At 41.1% G+C, this 23,891-nt stretch overlaps 1 protein-coding gene across 1 annotated transcript in view; it reads right to left on the reverse strand.

The window, feature by feature from the left end:
* PODXL (podocalyxin like) overlaps nt 1–23,891 on the reverse strand; it is a 162,588-nt gene that overhangs the window by 32,724 nt on the left and 105,973 nt on the right. The window contains exon 2 of the mRNA XM_069765351.1: nt 1,389–1,832. Within this exon, the coding sequence (XP_069621452.1) occupies nt 1,389–1,832 (444 nt within the window). The remainder of the gene's footprint in view (nt 1–1,388; nt 1,833–23,891) is intronic.

The raw sequence follows: 23,891 nt of genomic DNA on the forward strand, positions 1-23,891 counted from the left end.
ATTAAAAATAGATATTTAAAATATAAATAAAATACATTGGTAAAGTCTGATCCATCAAAATATAAAATTAAGTAACCCAATTAGGAAACACCGTAAACAGAAAAAAAAAATACTAAATTGTGTTTTTGTGATTTCAACACCACCATAATACCCATCAACTAAAAAATAAAAACATTATGAATCTTCAAAAATGCTGACAATTTTTTTTTTAAATAAAATTTCTATTTTTTGGGGGGGCACTACTAACATAATAAAAAATAACTTGACAAGTTTAGGATCACTGTAATTGTTCTGAACTGGACAATTATGATACCAGGACACTTAACACACTATATACGCACTTGGAAGAAGGAAGCAAAAAATGTATACACAAAAATGGAAATTTGCCTTGTCGGAAAGTGGTTAATGATATCAGTTAATGCAGGGCCTTGACTATATAGAAATATTTTAACATGCCACTTTGCATTAAAATTAAAATCAGTGTCCATAGGATAACCATGAGTTGTGTAACCAAGGGAATTATTACCAGTTTGACGGTTAATGGAATTGTGCACTAATCTAAAATTTTTACTTTAAAGAGCCATACAATTTATGTAAAACTACATGAAAAAGTGATTTACTAGTCTCAGTTATGTATTTTTCTTATTGTGAAAAAGGTTAAGTGGCTTAAAGAAGCAGTACTCCTATCAAAGTTTTTTGCCCTTAATATATTGCAGTCATCATATTATATAGCACTGTGTACTTACAATTTCTCATTTTACCTTTCTACCCAGATAATTCTTCTCTTTTCTCTGCTCTATGTAGAAACAGGAAGTCTCTTGCCCCTGCATTTATCATTCCCCTCTTCATCTCCTGACCCAGCTGCTCCCTCCTCCCCCCTGCCAGGGACTTTTGCGGTGACTGATGACTCATGCATGAAAAATTGACCTCCTGTTTCTACTTAGAAATCAGCTAGTTAATTTTTAATAATGTGATGTCATAGACTTAATGGAAAAAAGAAGATTTTCCTGGGTAGATGGGCAAAATCAGCAATTGTAAGTACACAGTGTGATATAATAGGATTACAATATATTAAAAAGATACAAATTTTGAAGGGAAGAGTTCTTCTTTCAAGTGAATTTGTCAGCAGGTTTTCGCCACCTAGTCTAAGAGAATGTAGAGATAAAGACCCTGATTCTAGTGATGTCACGTGCTGGGCTGTTTGCTGTAATTTTGTCTCATAAATAAATATGACACACTTCACACATTTTGAACATGAACCTATTTGAGCTTAGTGTTACCTTGTTTTTTTGTATTTCAGTCTTCCGTTCTTTGATTTTTGTTAGTACGCATATTTCAATAAGTGAAAGAAGAACAGCAATACATTTAAACTTAAAAACGTAGCTTACCTTCGGCAGTACTGCTTTTGAAAACTAGTGTAGATGTTTTTGGCAAGTTTGTTGGTTGTGTGGCGTGGACACTAGGGCTTGCTGCAGTTGGCGTACTATTCTTTGTGGTTCTGACATGCGTGGATGTGCTCCTACTTGTTGCCGCGACTGTTGTTTTTTCCGTCTTGTCAGTTACTGGATGTGTGGCACCTTGGGAACCACTTATTGCTGTGGTACTTGGTTTAGTAGTTCCTACAGACATTTGGGGTAAAGCGGTTGTTGTTGTATGGGTTGTTGGTGCTGGAGTAGCAGCAGCCGTAATGGGGACTGCTGGTTTAGGTTGGGTCACAGTGCTCATCTTACTCATTGTTGTAGCCACTTGAGTAGTTACAGAAGGTGGAGATGAAGATGGAGCCACTGCTTTGGGCGTAGTTGCTGGATTAATTGTTGAATCTGCCCTGATTCCTGAAAAAGAAAATCAAGTGTAGTTTTCAAGTGCATTGTCATTTACGTCTTAAATACATATTTTCAAATTCATTAAATAAAAGAAAGTTGTAGGAAACTACAGCAGTTAGAAGAAGGCACATACGGTAATCTTTTCAGATGCCTTCAGGAAAGTTCTGCTCACCTCCAAGTGCTATCATAACAACATGCAAATATGGTGACAATGGTAGAAAAGATTGAGGGTCAAAGGCCGTGCTTCTATTTGCCTAGCCATCCTGCTTTTTTTTTCAGGGTGCAGTGAAACGTCAGAGGGAAATTGAAGTGGGAACTGATTCCTTTGTATTCTATGGGATTTTTCCCATCCATATGGAACATCAGTTATTTACCTGACTATTAAAGGGGATCTGACACCAGGTTTTTGCTGCCCCGCATGATGTAGGAGCAGATACCCTGATTCCAGTGTTGTCGCTTACTGGGCTGCATGCTGTCATTTTGATAAAATCCAATTGATCGGCTTCAGCTCTAGCAGTTATCTGAATGGAGTTCTGTATATAACCCTACCCACAACACTGATTGGCAACCTTCTGCCTAGGTACAGTGTATACAGAAATCATTGATGGGGCAGGGTTATACAGAGCTCATGAATATGGAGGACTTCAGTCCGGTAGAAAACAACACGGCCCCGATTCATCAAGACCGACATTTTTCACGCCAGTATTGAAGAGGTGTTGTACAAGCCTCTTAATGAATCAGGCAAGGCAGAAAGTGGCATGTGCGCCTCACCACATATTTTACTTCAATCAGGGACTAGATAAGATTTATGACGTGGGGTACGCCACAGCTCATCATGAATTTTACAAGCCATAGTAACCCTGCCTCTATCCGGCCCCAGCTGCACTGACTTCATTGGAGCTGGGTGAAAATGGCTTAAAAACACCAAAAGTCACAAAATGATTGCCTAGACCAGTGAGGCGTAAAAGATTCTTTGCAAAGATTTTCACACCATTTTTCTGGTGTAAAAGCTTTTATGAATCGAGGCCTACCAGTTTTGCTGTAGAAAGCTTGATAACAATTGATGCCGTTATGACATCGGTTGTGGTCATTTGAGGCGTAGTAAAATTGAATAATAGCTATGGAGGATACCCGCTACATAAAACATAACTTTTAATATATGCAATTAAAAAATATGGATCCTAACCAACACATAAACAAAGAAAACGTGCTCGTGTGAAACAGTGCTCAAAGATAAAAAATTGGAATGGTCTTACCAATTGGACGGACATATAGAGGAAATCCCTCAATTGTAGAAAGGAGGTGGTTCCAATTATAGTAGTCAGGTCAGAGGGTAGGGAAATAATATGTAACTGCTGCCTTCCCTGTATACCCCCCTAAGAGCTCCTGTCCTGACAAGGACAGGCCCCAAGTATGTCCTGCTATGGATACCCACCAACCAAGAGAGAAAAAACAGAAAAAGAGGACAAAAAATGGTGTCTCTTGTCTCCCAACGCGTTTCAACTCCAATGGGGGAGAATCATCAGGGGAGTTGTATAAGTCACGACCAATGGGTCTCTAATAATCCATAAAGAAAATAGTCAATTTTGTCCATAAGAGTCCGTGTAAAGCATGGGTCCCGCAGTGGCCGGGAATACCCATATAAGCACAGCAGATGATATTTGTGTCCGCAACTTGTGGAAGGTCCCCGCATACTGACCAAAGTTCCCTCCCTATATAGCCCCGCTCTCATGTCAGGTGTATAAAATAATTAACTAGATTAATGGTACATACCCATTTACATGCGGCGTGTGCCATGCCGCCAAGTTGTAGGCAGTTCCTGTTGCTGGAGCGTCCGTTACCGGAAGTGTGGACGCCATACTGCACGCGTCACTTCCGCCCACCATGTTATCGGAGCATAGTGATACTCCCCCTAGTTCCCCGTGCCTCCAGATGGCCATAATTCTCGTTCCCGGAAGTAACGACGCCATATTGGAAGCGTCACTTCCGTCCACCATCTTACTGGAGCACAACACTCTCCCTAATCCATTATGACGCCGGGACTCTCCGGCCAATACAGACATTAAACCAGAGGTCTCAACGTCATAATAGAGGGGTCAATATCGCCCACCATATTACCGGAGCGCATAGTTACCCCTGGTAAATTATGATATCGGGTGGTGGAATAATTCCAGCCACTATAAAATAGAAATATCATGGTTATATTAGAGGCGTTAGTACCACCCACCTTATTGTCAGGGCTCAATACACCTAAAAGAAATTATTAATCTATGCCAGATGCTATACCCATGAGTGCAAATACAAAAACACTGTAAGCTGAATATCATAATGGGCACATCATATGTATATGATCTCAAAATTGAAAATAGTAAAATTGAACCTTAGCTATGAATAAATGGAAACCCAGCTTTAGTAAGGAATGATAGGCCCCTTCTCAGTTTGTTTTATGTAATCCAGATTATAGTACTAGTCAGTGTTCCCCAAATCCAGGCCTCAACAGCCACTAACAGGTCATGTGTTCAGGATTTCCTTGGTATTGCAGAGGTGATGCAGTTATTCCCTGTGCAGGTACTTCAATTATCGCCTGTGCAATACTAAGGAAATCCTGAAAAGATGACCTGTTAGTGGCTCTTGAGGACTGGAGTTAGGGAACACTGTGCTAGATAGTAACATAGTAACATAGTTAGTGAGGCCGAAAAAAGACATTTGTCCATCCAGTTCAGCCTATATTCCATCATAATAAATCCCCAGATCTACGTCCTTCTACAGAACCTAATAATTGTATGATACAATATTGTTCTGCTCCAGGAAGACATCCAGGCCTCTCTTGAACCCCTCGACTGAGTTCGACTGAGATGAAAACATTAGCTTCATAAATAGATTGTCAGGGCTGTCCCCGAAAAAATGAAGCCGATTAGCAAAAGATAATTCATTTACGTATATAATAACCACATTAATCAACATAAAATAAATCCACAGCTTTTATCATTACTCTAAAATTCTTATTGCCAATTTTGACCAATTTATATAAGCAAAGTCTATAAATAATTGAAGAGGAAATTAAAATAAATTGCATGGAAATTAAGTGAATGCACCCCATTCAGACAGACAGGCAGGCAGACACATTTTTATACACAATGCTGGAAAACTTTTCACTTTCTTCTCGAGTTTCAAACATGGGAAAATCACAAATGGTCAGGTTATGCTTCCCAACATAATTAATACAATTGTGTACTGAAATATCCTTTAAAGTTAAGATGTTACTGAAACATGTGGAACAATGGACATCATGAAAGCTTTTAAATGGTATTTTTTTTTATTTCGGATAGTCTGATAGATGCGGGTCCCACCGCCAGTGACAGAGACAAAGGTAAGCACAGGTAGGACCTGCATCTTTCAGATATTTTTGCCATTTCTTGTGGATATGTCATAACTGTCTGGACAATTTTTTTCATTTTTGCACTTTCATTTTTTACTCAACTTCTTCCAAGAGCCATAGCCGTTTTAGTATTACGCCCACACAGATGTGCGCTATTTTTTATTCGTGGGACGTATTGTAGTTTTGAATGTTTTATTTTTAACATACAACATACTAAATAAAAGAGAAAAAAAAATCCAAGTGAGGTGAAATGGTGAAAAATGTGCAATTCCGCCATAGTTTTTGGGTTTTGTTTTGACCGAGTTCATTATATTGTAAAAATGACCCAGAAGAATGAATTTCCAGGTCAGTATGACTACAGAAATAATAGGCATGCATATCTTTTTTTTTTTTAATTATTTAAGTGGTGAAAAAAATTCAGTAAAAAAAAACTGGTGGTGGGGAGGTCTCTATTTTCTCAGACCAGTATGATTTTTACTTTTCCATCAATTGACCTGTGTGAAGGCATACATTTTTATTGATATTTTGAGGCCCATGTGACTTCTTCATAAATTTTCCCATTTGATCGCTTTTTATTGTAGTTTTTAAGAGAGGTGTGGTCACTGATAAATGGTGTTTTAGCTTAATTTGTTTCATATTTTTTATAGATTGGACATTTCCGAACAAGATACCAAAAAGGTTTGTTTTTTTATTTCTTTATTTTTAATAGGGAAAAAGTGGGTGATTCAAATTTGTATAGTTCTCTATTATTTGTTAGTCCCTCAGGGGACTAGAATCTGCGGTAATCTGATTGGTTGTACTATATACCGCAATGCCACAATGTTGCTATATAAAGTGTAAACCATTGTCTCCTTTACATTTCAGCATATAGCAGGTTTCCGGCTGACATAGTAACCCATCTGAGCCCCACGATTAAGTCAGGGGGTGCATGCACCACTTGTGATGTAATTAAAATGCTGCTGCCAGAGATGAAAACTAAATCTTCGAGCACTAAAAAATACTCTGAGGTCACTCGAGCGTGCTCGGGAAATCTCGAATAACGAGTATATTCGCTCATCACTACTTACAGCCAATGAAAACCGAAAAGTCATTATCTCAGTAAATTAGAATAATTAACAAAAAAACACCTGCAAAGGCTTCCTAAGCATTTAAAAAGATCCCTTAGTCTGTTTCAGGAGGCTCCACAATCATGGGGAAGACTGCTGACTTGACAGATGTCCAGAAGGCAGTCATTGACATACTCCTCAAGGAGGGTAAGCCACAAAAGGTCATTGCTAAAGAATCTGGCTGTTAAAGGAAACCTGTCACCCCCCCCCCCCCCCCGCCCCCGGGCATTTTTAAGTAAAAAAAAAGCCACCTTCAGCAACAATAAGGCTGCATTCCTAGGGACACTAAGCATAAGAGCCACCTTCACAGAATGCAGCCTTAGTGCTGCTGAAGGTGGCTCTTTTACTTCAAAACACCCTTGGGGGGTGACAGGTTCCCCTTAAGACTGCTGGGTCCAAGCATATTAATGGAAAGTTGAGTGGAAGGAAAAATTGTGGTAGAAAAAGGTGGACAAGCAAGCGGGATAACTGCAGCCTTGAAAGGATTGTTAAGAAAAGGCCATTCAAAAATTTGGAGAAGATTCACAAGGAGTGGACTACTGTTGGAGTCATTGCTTATAGAGCCACCACACACAGATGTATCCAGGACATTGGCTACAAGTGTCGAATTCCTAGTGTCAAGCCACTCATGACCAATAGACAACCCCAGAAGCGTCTTAACTGGGCTAAGGAGAAAATGAACTGGACTCTTGCTCAGTGGTCACAAAAGGTCATTGCTAAAGAAGCTGGCTGTTCAGAGTGCTGTATCCAAGCACATTAATGGAAAGTTGAATGGAAGGAAAAATTGTGGTAGAAAAAGCTCCGCAAGCTTCTTGGTACATATGGCCACCATCCCCATCCTAGTAAACATGGTTCACTTCATGGTGCAAACATGCAAAAAAAATAATAATAATTGTACTTACCTTTCTTCCTCTCCCTCGCAGCGCTGCGTCCTTTGCTTATGAAAGCATCTGATTTCCGCATGTAAGCAGTGCATTACATTACTGTCATGCGCCATCACACGCCAAGATCAGCTGCCAGAAAATTCACTGCTCCTCATGCCTGGGACTATGGGTGTGTGGAGCAGTGAATATTCATCTTGTATAATGGCAGGCACACTGTTTGCCGCAGCCGCCGGCTTCCTGCAGTGGCTAGGCGATCACATGTGGTCGCTATTAAAGAGAATTAATATTCACTGCTCTCCACACTCCCATGGGCATGGAGAGCAGTGCATATTCATTCTCTTTAATAGCGGGCACAAGTGATTGTCTGGCAGCTGCAGCAGCCGGCGGCTACAGCTAACAGTGTGGCCGCTATTAAAGAAAATTAATATTCATTGCTCCCCATGCCCATAGTTCCTCCCACCTCCCAGTGCTGGTTTCAGTGCATAGAGGTGAGAGCGACTACATGTGTGGGGAGCAATGAATATTCATTTTCTTTAGCAGCGAGCACGGTGTTAACTGCAGCCACCGGCTCCTGCCTCTTGTCACCTGCTGTTCCGCCTCTGCTGCCCTCCCATCCAGAGCCAGACTATAAGATAAGGTATATCCATACCATAAGATGCACCCCCCACTTTGCTACAAAATTTTGGAGGAAAAAAGTGCATCTTATAGTCCAAAAAATAATATATATATATATATATATATATATATATATATATATATATATACTGCTCAAAAAATAAAGGGAACACTATAATCCCACATCCTAGATATCACTGAATGAAATATTCCAGTTGCAAATTTTTATTCATTGCATATTGGAATGAGTTCAGAACAATAAAACATAACAATTATCATTGTAAATCAAAATGAATATCCCATGGAGGTCCGGATTTGGAATGATACTCAAAATCAAAGTGGAAAATCAAATTGCAGGCTTATCCAACTTCAGTGGCAATGCCTCATGACAAGGAAATGATGCTCCGTATTGTGCGTGGCCTCCACGTGCCTGTGTAACCTCCCTACTGCACAACGCCTGGGCATGCTCCTGATGAGCATCCTAGATATCACTTAATGAAATATTGCAGTTGTAAATCTTTATTCATTACATAGTGGAATGTGTTGAGAACAATAAAACCTAAAAATGATCAACGTAAATCACAACTAATATCCCACGGAGGTCTGGAGTTGGAATGATGCTCAAAATCAAAGTGGAAAATGAAGTTACAGGCTGATCCAAGTGGATTCCAGTGGAAATGCCTCAAGACAAGGAAATGATGCTCAGTAGTGTGTGTGGCCTCGACGTGCCTGTATGATCTCCCTACAATGCCTGGACATGCTCCTGATGAGGTAGCGGATGGTCTCCTGAGAGATCTCCTCCCAGACCTGAACTAAAGCATCCGCCAACCTCTGGACAGTCTTTGGTGCAACGTAACATTGGTGGATGGAGCGAGACATGATGTCCCAGATGTGCTCAATCGGATTCAGGTCTGGGGAATGGGCGGGCCAGTCCATAGCTTTAATGCCTTTATCTTGCAGGAACTGCTGACACACTCCGGCCACATGAGGTCTGGCATTGCCCTGCATTAGGAACCCAGGGCCAACCGCACCAGCATATGGTCTCACAAGGGGTCTGAGGATCTCATCTTGGTTACTTATTGGCAGTTAGGCTACCTCTGGCGAGCACATGGAGGGCTGTGCGGCCCTCCAAAGAAATGCCACACCACACCATTACTGACCCACTGCCATAACTTTCAATTGTGAAGAGCACAAGGTGCCAGTGGCGAATTTGCCAGTCTATGTGTTCTGTGGCGAATGCCAAGAGTCCTGCACGGTGTTGGGCTGTGAGCACAACCCCCATCTGTGGACGTCGGGCACACAGGCCATCCTCATGGAGTCGGTTTCTAACCATTTGTGAAGACACATGAACATTTTTGGCCTGCTGGAGGTCATTTTGCAAGGCTCTGGCAATGCTCCTCCTGTTCCCCCTTGCACAAAGGCGGAGATAGCGGTCCTGCTACTGGGTTGTTGCCCTCCTACGGCCCCCTTCACATCTCCTGGTTTACTGGCCTGACTCCTGGTAGCGCCTCCAGCCTATGGACACTACGCTGACAGACACAGCAAACCTTCTTGCCACAGCTTGCATTGATCTGCCATCCTGGATGAGCTGCACTACCTGAGCCACTTGTGTGGGTTGTAGAGTCCGTCTCATGCTAATACGAGTGTGAAAGCACAATCAACATTCAAAAGTGACTTAAACATCAGCCAGAAAGCATTGGTACGGAGATGTGGTCTGTGGTCCTCACCTGCAGAACCATTCCTTTATTGAGGGTGTCTTGATAATTGCCAATAATTTCCATCTGTTGTATATTCCATTTGCACAACAGCATGTGAAATTGATTGTCATTCAGTGTTGCTTCCTAAGTGGACAGTTTGATTTCACAGCAGTTTGATTTGCTTGGGGTTATATTCTGTTGTTTAAGTGTTCCCTTTATTTTTTTGAGCAGTGTATATACAATATATACACACATACATTTTTGGTATCACCAGAATTGTCACTTTTACAGCACTATGAAAAGCATGAACACAAAATACTGAAAAAATAATTGCAGAATTGTTTTTTTTTTACCACTTCAACCAACTTGGATTTTTTTCTAATTTTTCAGTACATTATGTATTAAAATGAGTGGTGTAATTTAAAACTACAAATAACCCACAACCAATAAGAAAGTTATGGCACTTCAAAGCAGGGGAGGAAAAGAGCGAAAGCACAGAACTAGAAAATTGCTTGGTCTCCAAAGGGTTAAAGCCTTGTTAGTCATTGCTAAGGCTCTGAACATATTTCAGTGGTCAACTTAAGGCAGAGTGTTTCTTGGCTGAGGGGAGAGACAGGGAATAAGAGGAGAGTTAAATTACAGTAAGTAGGCAGCAGAGTTGAGGTTGAATTGGCACAAGAATGTTAGATGGGAGACCACAGAGAAAGATATTGCAGTAATCTAGGTGAGGTATGATGAGGATTTGCACAAGCATTTTTTTAAATAGAATTAAAGAAAGATAATTTAAAAAATGTTTTTGAGATTGTGTTTGTTAGGGGTCGAGTTCCTGCCTCTGCACAGGGGGAATCTCGAGCCATCTCCGCTGCGGTCTCCCATTCTTCTCCTGCTGCAGTGGAGCCTGCTCAGTGGAGGCATCGGTCCCAGCGTCATGCTCAGTCTGGCACTGTGCAAAGGGTTACTGCTGTCCTTCCAGCTTCTGCCATTGTAGCCAGTACTGGTCAGCAGCGAGCAGACGTCTTTGGGACTAAGTCCTACTTTTCCCCTTCTGAGCATGCCCAGGGTAAGATCTCTCATTGGAGAGCAAGGGTCACATGTTCAGGTACTGCGGCAAATCCTATTGGTCCACTAGGAAGGTCCTGAAGGTGTTCAACGTCTGTGGCAGCCTCTCATTGGTCCTTCTAGGAAGGTCCTGTACGTGCTGCAGCTATAAGAGGTGCGCATGACCGCACGGCCATGCGCTAGTATCAATTTATGTATGAGCTCAGCGCCAGTGTGGTCATGTTTGTATGCAGTCAGGGACCCGGCTGAAATAAGCCCCTAGAATGCTGGCACCTCCGGCGAGGAGTTTCGTGTGTGTATTCAGGGACCCGGCTGAAATAAGCCCCTAGAATGCTGGCACCTCCGGCGAGGAGTTTCATGTCTGCATTTGACTGCATGAACACCATCTGCTCTACTAAGTTGCTGTGTGCCTCTGTGAGCCAAACAGGGCACAGCGTTATCTTTGCTAACAGACTCTGTGAAGTAACAGAGTCTGTTTATACTACTATATTGCACCGCCATATCTAGCTGCAGGTGCTTTCCTGCACGGTGGATCCCAGGTTGCGAACGCACCAACTTCTTTTAATAAATATATATTCGGTGCGTTCCGCCAACCCTAACAGTGTTGAGAAAAGGGAAAATTGCTTGGAAGAGTGGATTGAATGACAGGGTGGAATACCAGGAAAGCAGAATTCTGAGATTGGGGAAAGCATGGAGCTATTAGCTGGGATTGTTAGATCTGGTATGGGGTTGTGCAAGGTGAAAGCGGGAAGACAGTAAATGCCAAACTTGACAATTTCAGAGTGAGTAGCCAACCACTTCATTTGTATGGAGCATCTCTACTTACTGCCGGTCGATGATGTTGCAGTAGAAAATGATCAAGTAGTTGAATATACCGTATATACTCGTGTATAAGCCGAGTTTTTCAGCACTTTTTTTGTGCTAAAAACACCCCCCTCGCTTAGGCTAGGTTCACTTCGCTTAGGCTGCTGTTAACGCAAGTGCCGACATTCCATCACGCTAGCGCAGATAGAGCTAGCAGATGCTCTATCTGTACTAGCAGTGACGGACCCAGAAATGCTGCAGCCTGCGTCCCAGGGTCCGTCACTCAATGTCGGCACATCGCTAGCACACATCCATTGTGGGCGTGCGCTAGCGATGCGTCCTTCATAGGACTTAATGGCAGCGTTAACGGACTGCGTTATGCCGCGGTGTAACGTAGTCCGTCTAACGGACGCCACAGATGCAGTGTGAACCCAGCCTTATACACGAGTCATTGTCCAGAAAGCTGGCAGGGGAGGGCGAGCAGTGGAGCAGCGGCAGGAGCCGGTGGCTGTGGCTGTAACTGTACAGCTGCTAAAGAGGAATGAATATTCATTTCTCATAATAACGCACAGTGACAGCTGCAGTTGCCAGCTTCCAGAAGACATACTCACCCTCTTCCATGCCTTTGCAGCATCTGGTTGGTCCCGGCACCGGCAGCTCTTTCTGTGCTGAGCGATCATGTGGCACCGCTCATTAAGGTAATGAATATGCACGTCTCCACTCCTATAGGCGTGGAGCGCATATTCATTACCTTAGTGAGCGGTGCCACGTGATCACTCAGCACAGGAAGGGCTGTTGGAAGCCGGAATGAGATGCTGCGACGATGCGGAGGAGGGTGAGTAGGATGTTTTTTTTTTGTAATAGGAAGCATGCATACCAGGACCAGGGGAGCCATGCATACAACGATGAGAAGGGGAGAGCCGCGCATACCAGGACAGGACAGGAGGGTGAGCCATGCATACCAGGACAGGACGGGGGAGCCACGCATAGCAGGACAGCAATGGGGGAAGCGACGCATAGCAGGACAGTGACAGGGGAAGCCACACATAGCAGGACATTGAAGAGGGGAGAAGGCATACCCGGCTTATACTTGAGTCAATAAGCTTACCCAGTTTTCCGTGGCAAAATTAGGTGCCTCGGCTTATACTTGGGTTGGCTTGTTCTCGAGTATATATGGTAACTGCCCAATCCTTTTGATTTCCAGAGAGATACACATAGCGGAGGCTTTTTCACTTCGGCCTACTGAAGGGGCAGTTGTTAGAGATAGGTTGAAGAGATGGGTTAGGACTTGGGAGTAAGGTTGTAGAGATAAGATGGGATTGGTTCAAGTGCACAGATGAGGTGGAAAGTAAAGCCTTTCATCAGTAATAGTGGAAAATTAAGATATTGGGAAGTGCAGTGAGCAGTTGTGTACAAAAGTTGATGGGACTGGAGGTTTAACATTTTGGTAACGTTGTCAGTTTTATATTTGAGAAATATGGCAATGTCCTAATCTAAGATGAGAAATGCAGACTGAAAGCACCAGGGTTGTGAGACAAAGAATATAGGACACAAGAAAAACAGTTGGGTATTACAGAAATAAATTCAGGATTCAAATATATGAAATGTATGTGTTTCTACAAACTTCACACTCTGCATTCAGGTTGGAATATGCAAAACAAAGACATAGTGTTATCACAGTTTTACCTCCCACCAGACTAAAGAGATAGTCTACACGCTTTGCTCTCCTATAAAGATAACGGTGACCGATTCCTCACTAGTTGAATGGATCTGTCCTTATCATCCTAGTACACATTTGCTGTTGTTGACCACTATTGAGAATTAAATTAGATCTATATATCTTCATGCAGAACATGCTATACATGCATTAAATTTAGCAGCAAATTAAAAAACACACCTTAGATGTAAACATGATGCATAGTCTCAGTATCTGTTTTCTACCTGTGAGTATGAAGCCTTACTTTACATTTAGGTGTATCATACTCTCAAAAACCTACATCTCTGTTCCATTGGCTGTGAAGTGGATATTGAAAACTCCTACTTACAACAGTATAGCATTCAGTAAAATACCAAGTACAAGCTACCGGTAAATGTTCTTTTATTTATTTAACAAGCAAATTTACACTACTGACAAGATTTATTGGTGTTTTGGTTTGAGACTTAGGCCTCAATTCATCATTACTACTTTACCGTAGTTTTCTGGAGGAATTTGCTCTCTTTGTTGATGGCCTTGGTAAATGCTCATTATTCTCTAAAATTTACGCCATTTTTAAAGTTGTCTTTATTATTTTTATTCAACGACTTTGCTGGTCAAATGTTTTAGACTGATTCATGAAAAGCTGGAAATAGCAAGTGTAGGGCAGCACCTCACCACAAATAAATTGATATGTAGTTAGTGGTTCTAAGTATAACCAAAAGAGGATGGTCCCAATTCTCCATAAGATCCAAAAGTGAGAAAGCGACAACAGAATCCACAGTAGTAAACAGTATCTTCTTCTTTATTAATGCATCACATAATACAGGGTTACATTTCGACCTTACATGATAGATCTTTATCAAGCCAAGATACGTTTTGCTACCCTGGATGATGTTGTTGCTCTCTTCACTTTTAGATTAATGAAAAATGATTTTTACTAAATGTTGCATTTTTGGGCTCCTTCCTGGAGTAAGTTTTCTCTCAAAGTTTTTAATTTGGCAAATTTTTTTTCTTAAAACTTTGTTTAAAAAAAATCAATGAATACTATAAGACAAGAAAAGAAAAGTGACTTCAATAATTCACAGATGATGAATCAGGCCCATTAAGTATTATTGCTCCAAATATTTTGCACATTTTACTTTTAGTTAATAAAATTGCACTAAACTTCAATCTGCCATCGTCATTTCTTCATTGATGTTTAGACCCCTGATAAGCTGTTTGCAGCTTTTTCCAAATTTGGCATTTTTCTGTTTTGGCAGTGTCCCTACCAGTAATAAAGACTGGATGTTACGTATGTGTGTATCCAGGGTGCTACTGTCTTCATCAGCTCATATATCAACCCGACTCCAATATTTCATGTGCTTTCCTCCTTTTCTATAGCATATTTTCTCTGCCCTATCTGAGATGGTATTTTCTCCCCTTCCAACATTGTGGAAATCTGTGTATGATCCCATCTCCACTGGTATTTCTAACACTGTGAGAAAAAGGGAATATCAGAAATATTTGTCAGAATTGACCAACAGTTTTCATGGATTAGTAATATTGATGAGCGAGTGTGCTTGTTACTCGAGTTTTCTGAGCATGCTCGGGTGTTCTCTGATTATTTTGGGTGTGCTCGTAGATTGTTTGCGTCCCCCGCAGCTGCATGATTTGCAGCTGCTTGACAACCGGAACACATGCAGGGATTGCCTGTTTGCTAGGTGAATTCACACATGTATTCAGGCTGTAGAGCAGCTGCAAATCATGCAGCTGCGGGGACTCAAATAAAATCTCCGAGCACGCCCAAGATACTCAGAGAACACCCGAGCGTGCTCGGAAAACTCGAGTAACGAGCACACTCACTCATCACTAATTAGTAACCATTTAACTGCCCGATTATGCCCCATAAACCACCATTGATTGGCTATATTCAAGCTGATCAGCGGTAATTTACATAGTAACATAGTTAGGCCGAAAAAAGACATTTGTCCATCCAGTTCAGCCTATATTCCATCATAATAAATAACCAGATCTACGTCCTTCTACAGAACCTAATAATTGTATGATACAATATTGTTCTGCTCCAGGAAGACATCCAGGCCTCTCTTAACCCCTCGACTGAGTTCGCCATCACCACCTCCTCAGGCAAGCAATTCCAGATTCTCACTGCCCTAACAGTAAAGAATCCTCTTCTATGTTGGTGGAAAAACCTTCTCTCCTCCAGACGCAAAGAATGCCCCCTTGTGCCCGTCACCTTCCTTGGTATAAACAGATCCTCAGCGAGATATTTGTATTGTCCCCTTATAGACTTATACATGGTTATTAGATCGCCCCTCAGTCGTCTTTTTTCTAGACTAAATAATCCTAATTTCACTAATCTATCTGGGTATTGTAGTTCTCCCATCCCCTTTATTAATTTTGTTGCCCTCCTTTGTACTCTCTCTAGTTCCATTATATCCTTCCTGAGCACCGGTCCCCAATTACTGGTCAGTTTAAATCAGAAAAAGGAAAAACACCCTTAAAAATATCTTTAATGTATCATCATTAAAATGCAATAATATAAATAAATAATAACTACCAACAACATAACTCGAAGGTATTGCGGGGTTTTATTCCAGCCATAGTACAACAGGAACTCTTTACTAGAGAAAAATATTCCTGGTTAAATCCCTATTAATCCTCCTAATAGACTTTATACCTTCCTGGCAGTGGAGGTTGGCACCCTAAAATTCGACACTGCACCCCCACTCAATGTCAGCTGTCCCTTCTGACCCTAATCGGACCCTGACATCTACCCACGCCCACACCCCAACACCATACACACAACAAAAACCTAGGTCATGTTGTGAAAATGAAAAAATACATAAATATAAAAATAACACACAAGGTATATTGCTGCACACCAACTATAATATTTGCACAGACTATAGCACAGAAAAATATGCCCACCGATTCCCTTCTATACACATTAGAAGCCAGGAATATGACCTGGACTATTATTGTGTATTTTATACGCGTCTGCAATCTGCAAAACACAAAAAATAAATAGAGTAGAGGGGAACAAGGCCTTCCAGAACTTAATAGTTAGAGACCACAATGATGTATAAAGTGCTCTTGTGCATATTAGACTATTCTGCTGCCATTATTATTAGCTGCACGACAGACTTGCCATGACCCGGTCAAAGACATAGCGGACATGAACAAAAGCTTCACATAAATGAGAAATTTTACTGGTTTCTCACAACCACCGCGCTACAGATTGGCACACATTTTAGACAAAGATCCTGCCAGGGAATAACAGACACAGGCTACTGTAACCGCAATAGGTTGCTTAACTGAATGTATGTAGCATAGTGTGTCCCATGTCTCCATCCAAATATAGCAGACATAAATAGAAGCCTCACACAAGTGAACAGTTTCACTGGTCTCTCGTGGCTACACGTTATTGCGCTTAGCATAATCCTGCTATTCCTTATTGGCCACTACTCTCATATTTACACAGAATGATGTACTGCAAAGAACGATGATACTAATGCTGACATGTATGATCCAATCATCCGACAAATTGTTCATTCATTAAATACTGTATTTTTCAGAATATAAGACGCCCATGGCTTCAAGAAGATGGCCGCTGGAGGCGGCACTTGCATAGATTGAGATCTTGGCCGTGCTAAAATTCCAGTTTGCACAGGTGCTGCCTCCGGCATCTCATGGCTTAGGTAGAATGGGTGTCGGAAAAACAATGTACTCCACTCTACCTTACCAGCAACACAGGGTCTGGAGCATCTGCTCTGCTTCACTGCCGACATCAGGCTCACAGCATCTGGTCTGCCTCACTGCCAACGCCAGGCTAGCATGATCGCATCGCTTGGGCACCCACTTCTCCCACCCATGGCCCGCAGCATTGCCCCAGTTCTGCCACTGCCAGCAACCTGAGGAAGGGGCCATACTTCCTGTGACCCAGCTCCACCGCCGTCGCCCCCAGGTAAGGTACCTTAAAGTCGGACTATGAGATGGACCTCAATTTTATAACAAAAATTCTTTTTTTTTTCCTTATTTTCCTCCCCTAAATTTGGGGTGCACCTTATAGTTCAGTGTATCTTATAGTCCAAAAAATATGGTAATTGCCATCATGTTCACATTGGCCTGTGTAAATGGGATTTAATAAATAACTCGGCTAGATAAAGGTCCTGCAAACATTCTGTAGCAGCAAAATGGTAGAACATTTTTTAAATCTTGTTCACACAACTATATTTTCAGTCCGAGTACAGTCCGTGACAAAAAAGGACAGGGCTCAGACCAATGTTATTCAATGGGGCAGTACTGATAAGTGATTTTTTTCACTGACCAAATCTGCATGTGAAAAAAAAAAAATCGCTGCATGCACTAGTTTCTTCCCTAATTCCGAGATGAGATGCAACCCATTTAAGTCTATACACATGCAAAAAAAATTAGATGCCATACAGTGCCACGGTATAGCTTCGTGTTTAAAGGATACATTGAAATTCTGTAACATAGTATGCTGTAAATGGTCCAGCAAATGATTAATAGCTGCTGTTGTAAAAAAAAAAAATGGATTGCATACTGATGACAAGTGAAAAAAATCATCAGAGTTTTCTGAATGAAGCTATGAATGATTTTATTATACGGTCATGTGAATCTACTCTATTTAAAAAGTTTGTATCAATAAATGTCACAGTCAAAGAGTAAACTAACTGGATATATGAAGTATACACTGTATTTAATAATAAAATATAATATTGTACTTAATAAACAACTAAAAACAATACAAAATAAAAATGGATACCTCACAATGAAGAGGTACAGAACACACTTCACATATAACCCAACATAAGTATATTCATGGTAACTTAATGAAAATAGTTTTTTTGTGATCTAATATTTAAAAAGTTGATTAGCTTTGTATTTAGGAAGCAAATGAAAAACGGTGTGAAGCTGTACATAGCCTTTAAATTTGTTTTTGCATGTTTGGCTCTCGTGATGACTATCAGATATGATGAATGTTTTCCTAAAATGCAAAATTCCTAGAATCGTAAACCTTAGACAGAACAATTGTAAGTGAGGAATTCAAGGTTACTTCTGTTAAACACTGTAAAAAGCATCAGGGACAATAATAGCAACGGATTTTAAAAGAAGTATTTTCAAGCCTTAATGCATATGCCTACTTTTAGATTCATATATGTATACATATACTCACGAGCAAAGCCCACTCCATATAATGTGGGTTATGTAACTGTGTTATGTGGATTGCATCAAAAAGTAACTTTTGGGATCAGCAAGCTACGAGCATCTGCCACTTGCTCAAAAAAATTTAGTTTAATACCACTCAATAATCCCTGTGTTCCCAAGATTCTGCTACTCTTTTCTGTTATGTCAATCCAATTCAGAGATACTCACTCACATTTGTTGCTTTCGGAGTGCAGCATGTGAAATCTCTGCTTTGCAGTCCAACTGGGTGTTCCTTCAGAGTTTTCTCTGGGGGTGTGCACTTCCCCCCTTCTTCCAGACACTGCCAGTCACAGATGGGCAGTATCGGAGACTGATAGATCAGTTGTCTATCTCTGATTGGTAGCATCTAGTAGGGAGGGATGACAGTGCACACCCCGAGAGAAGATTGTGAGAAAATGAACAGTGGAAATACAAGCAGAGATTTCACAAACTGCACTACAAAATAAACAAATGGTAATATGTCAGAAATGGAGTGACAAAGTTCAAAACGGAAACGAGCAGCAGAATCAGTTGAGCTCAGGGATTGGTACAAGGTGTTTAAATAATTTTTTTGAGCAAGTGACAGATCCTCTTCAGTTTCTTAGATACCACTGTCTATCACTATAGCAGCTTTTAAAAGCTTAGACATGGGGGGAACAATTTCTGATGCTCATCGACACCTCGGTGAAACAATGGTAGGGTGCTGATGTGTTGTCATGCCATTTGTTCACATTTTCCTGTACATTTTATGGTAAAATTAATTGGGTCATGCAAACTACATCGTCTTACAAAAACAGAAGCCTTAATACAGCTATGTGGACAGTAAAAGGTTTGGGCTTTTGGAAGGCGATGAGGAAAAAAAAAACTAAAGTTGAAAAACTCAAAATGGCTGCTTCTTCAAGGGGGTTAAACATCACTTAACATTATATACATATAGAAATATTCACCTAATCCTTATTTACAGCCAGTAATACAGACAACAATTTTATTTACAATTTTATAGGATTCCGAGCTTTCCTCCAGCTTTCCCATGTTTAGTGTGTTTAATTAGTGGAGGCCAATGTACATATATGGTCATGTTCTCCTACAATTGCATTTTGTGCAGGAACAGAACTTTTAATACTTTCAAGTTAGGCCTCTTTCACGCTTCCGTTTTTTACAATCCGTCACAATCTGTCAAAATGTTGAAAAGACGGATCCTGTTCAGATTGTAAAAAATGGGTGCACTGGGACCGTTTTTTTGATGGATCCGTCGAGGCTATGTGCACATGTTGTGCATGTGTCTTTGCTTTGTTTTTCCACTGCAAAAACGCATACACAACACAACCCAGGTTAAAAATAATTAAAAAAAATAAAAAATAATGATATTCTTACCTTCCGGCGTCCCTCACAGCCTTCCCATGCTCGCGATGCCGCTCCCGTTCCCAGTAATGCTCTGGGAGCAATCACCTGTAATGACTTAGCGGTCTCACAAGACCGCTACGTCATCGGGTCATTTCGCAATGTATTACTGGGAACGGAAGCTGCCTGCAGCATCGCGAGCATTGGGAAGGCCGTGGGGGCGTAGGAAGGTAAGAATATCACAATTTTTTATTTATTTATTTATTTTTAACATTATATTTTTTTACTATTGATGCTGCATAGGCAGCATCAATAGTAAAAAGAGAGAGAGTGATAGAGAATTTCCCTGACGGGAAATTCTTCAGGGCATGCTCAGTTTCAAAAGACGGCATCCGTTGCTGACCGTCAAAAGCAGGAATCCAGCGACGATGCCATCCTGCGCCCATAGGCTTCCATTATAACCAACGACGGACAGCGCAGGATTCGTCACTGAGCGATTTTCCGATGTACAGAAAAAATGTTCCTCGGTGCGTTGTCTCCACCCGACAGACAGCAATTTTAAGACAAATCCAGCACACAATGGATGAAACAGAAGGCCATCCATCACAATCTGTCGCTAATACAAGTCTTTGAGAAAAAAACGGGAACATTTGCTGGATCCGTTTTTTTCACAAAACGACGGATTGTGACTGTGACGGAAAAAGAAAGAGGAAAGTGTGAAAGAGGCCTTAAGTGTCAGAAAATCACGTCCCCAACATAAACCTTACTATGATGCTTGAGAAATAAGGGAAATAATCATTCATTTCATGCCCTTTATGATAGCCTGTCTATATCCTGATGTCTCCTGTTGTTCGGAAAATGGATCAAGCTAATAGGATATTTACTTGTTTAGCATTTTATTTCTTCCACATCACCGCACGAACATACTGCCGGAAAAAGCCAAAGACTGCCGAGTGCAGTGAATACCGCCGGAAGGTAATGAGCGGCCCCGGAAGTAGATGCGGCCGAGAGACAGCGGGATGGGAGGACGTGTCGCTGGACAGGTAAGTATAATATTTATAATGTTTATTATTAATTTTGTTTTCTTTTACAGCCACCCTTGACCCGAACCGAACCCGAACTGTAAACCCGTGTTCGGGACCTTGCGATGGTACGGTCCTGAACTTTACAGTCTGGGTTCGCCCATCTCTAGTCACTATGCAATTAATATCCCAGATGGAAACAGCTCTTTGACCACTGATAGCCACAGGCTTATTATGCTGTAACTTATAATATCTTTGAGAATAATGAGTCAAACAAACAATACTTTGACCATTCACACGTTTGTCCAATAATGCATGGTACAGATCACTTTAAAAACAAGTTTCATTTTAGAAAGTTCCATGACTCTCACAGATGTGTCTTTAAGTGAGGATATCCGTAACCCTCTAAAGAAACTGGCAAAAGTCCAGATCTCAAGTAAAATGTATTGTGAGTGAGACTCCAAATATTTATACAAGCCATTCTCGGGTTCCATGTTGATGATTTTGCAACCTTCAACTCCTCTGGGGTCAGCAATAAAAAAAAATGACAGGTCATTGTTAGCTCCTGCAGAAGTTTCATCTAAATGTAACAATAAAAGAAATTGGATTAACAGGAAAATTTTGTTCTAGAAGTATGAACAGAAAACTAAAAAAAACAAGGAGATATTTTTGGGATTCAGTTGTATAAGCGTTTACTTTAAGTACGTAAACATGATGCTTATAAAGTTTAGTTTTTTAAAGTTGTCCCAGTTTATAAAACTAACACTTGCTATTGATGCCGTTGATCAGTGTTACCCTGCTTAGCCTAGTACATTTTACCAATATCTTTCACATCCATATTTCCATGGACACGTATTTCTATTTGATATGGAAGTTAGTGCATGAAAATTTCAAAGCCTTTTTAAATTCATGTTCACTAATAATAATAAAAAAAGGGCTTAAAGAGGACCTTTCAAATTCTTCATGTTGAACTGGAAGCACGATGTAAAGTGGCTGCAGAGCAAAATAAAACATGTTTTTTTAATTATGTCCCTCCGTTGCAGAGATATTAGAAATCAGAGATAACTTTTGTTAAAGTGGTTATCCAGACATAGTTGATTTTAGCACATCAGACAGATGTGTGACTCTGGATAGGTGGTGTGAAGGAGGTGGCAGTACAGCGGAGCTAATAGTGCTATCAGAGTAAGAGAGCTGTTAGAGGAATTTATAAAGTGAAACAGCTAAACTCAGTTGTGCTGCTTCTTTCGCCAAGGTGTGAATCATCCGTGCTCTAATCTCCAAGCACTTTCTAATTATGTACAAGGTTAGGCCAGGAGATCAGAGCTGTATCCTTACATCTCACACGCTGGGAAACCGAACCTATGGTGGGGACATTTTTTTTTTCTGCTTTGTTGCTGCTTGATTATGATTCAGTAACTCATACAGGAGGTAGAAGTAATGGAAAGAAATACCATAGAGGATGGATCTTTAACTGAGCTGCCAAAGACACCATATGATGAAAAAGGAGATCTAAGAGTCGATGTGTTGAAAATTTCGGTTTATTAGTCAGCGCATTTCAAAGTTCCCAGACTTTTTCATCAGGACAAAACCACATGTGGTTTGGTGTTGTGGTACACAACCCTACCAGGTGAGCACATCTCTGCGCCTATCGTTGTCATATCCTATATCTAGGTAAGACCCTATTTTGCGCTGATGTCTTCCAGTTTTCACCATATTCACCACCTTAATGAGCGGTACCACGTGACCTCTGAGCACAGGAAGAGCTGCAGGAAGGCACCGGCGGCCAGAACGAGATGCAGTGCCAGCGCCGAGGGCACGCAGTTAGGTAAGTATGATGTGTGCGCTGGCTCCTGGCACCCGCTGCTCCGCCGCCCCCTCCCCTGCTGGCTTTCTGTACCGTGATTCGTGTATATGCCGAGGGGGGTGTTTTCAGCACCAAAAAAATGTGCTGAAAAACTTGTCTTATACACGAGTATATGCGGTATTTCTTCCAGAAAATTATTGCAATTACACATGCTTTGTTACACATGTTTATTTTCTTTGTGTGTATTGGAACAACATAAAAAATTGGACATAATTTCACACAAAACCCCAAAAATGGACAGGACAAAATTAACACCTTTCCAAAATTGTGGATAATCAATTTTGTTTAAAGCATGTGATAATCGTATAAACTCAACTATGGCAGGTAACGCGTGAGGGCAATATGAAAATTATGCCTGGAACCAGATAAAAAGGGGAGACGTTGACTCAATCATTGCATTGTGCGTTTGTGTGTGCGCCACACTAAGCATGGCGAACAGAAAGAGGAGAAAAGAACTGTCTGAGGACTTCGGAACCAAAATTGTTGATATTTTTCAACAATTGTTGGCATTTTTCAATAATTTTAAGGTTACAAGTTCATATCCAGAGGTCTTGATGTTCCTTTGCCAATGTTGCCCAACATAATCAAGAAGTTTACAACGCATGGCACTGTAGCTAATCTTCCTGGACGTAGACGGCAAAGAAAAATTGACATAAGATTGCAACGCAGGATAGTCCAGATGGTGGAAAAGTGGCCCCAATCAAGTTCCAAAGGAAATCAAGCTATCCTGCAAGCTTAGGGTACATCAATGTTGGCGAAAAATATCCTTTGACATTTGAATGAAATGAGGCGTTATGGCATGAGACCCGAAAGGACCCCACCGCTGACACAGAGGCATAAAAAAGCTAGACTAGACTGCAGTTTGCCAAAACGTGCACGAGTAAGCCAAAATCATTCTGGGAAAGTGTGTTTTGGACAGAGGAGACCAAGACAGAGCTTTTTGGTAAAGCACATCATTGTAATGTTTACCAAAAATAAAATGAGGCATACAAAGAAAAGAACACAGTACCTACAGTCAAATATGGTGGAGGTTCAAAAATGTTTTGGGGTTGCTTTGTCTGGCACTGGTGCCTTGACTGCATGCATGGCATCATGAAACCTGAAGATTACCAAAGGATTTTGGGTCGCAATGTAGTGCCCAGTGTCAGAATTCTGGGTTTGCGTCCTAGGTCATGGGTCTTCCAGAAAGACAATAACCCCATACTTCAGCAATGGATGGAAACAAAGCACTGGATAGTTCTAAAGTGGCCAGCAACGTGTCCGGAACTAAATCCCATTGAACACATGCAGAGAGAATTTAAAATTGCTTTTGGGAGCAGACACCCATCAAATTTGAGAGACCTAGAACAGTGTGTAAAAGAAAAGTGGTCCAAAATTCCAGTTAAGAGGTGTA

Source organism: Ranitomeya imitator, chromosome 4 (assembly GCF_032444005.1).
Source record: "Ranitomeya imitator isolate aRanImi1 chromosome 4, aRanImi1.pri, whole genome shotgun sequence".
Classification (NCBI taxonomy): domain Eukaryota; kingdom Metazoa; phylum Chordata; class Amphibia; order Anura; family Dendrobatidae; genus Ranitomeya; species Ranitomeya imitator.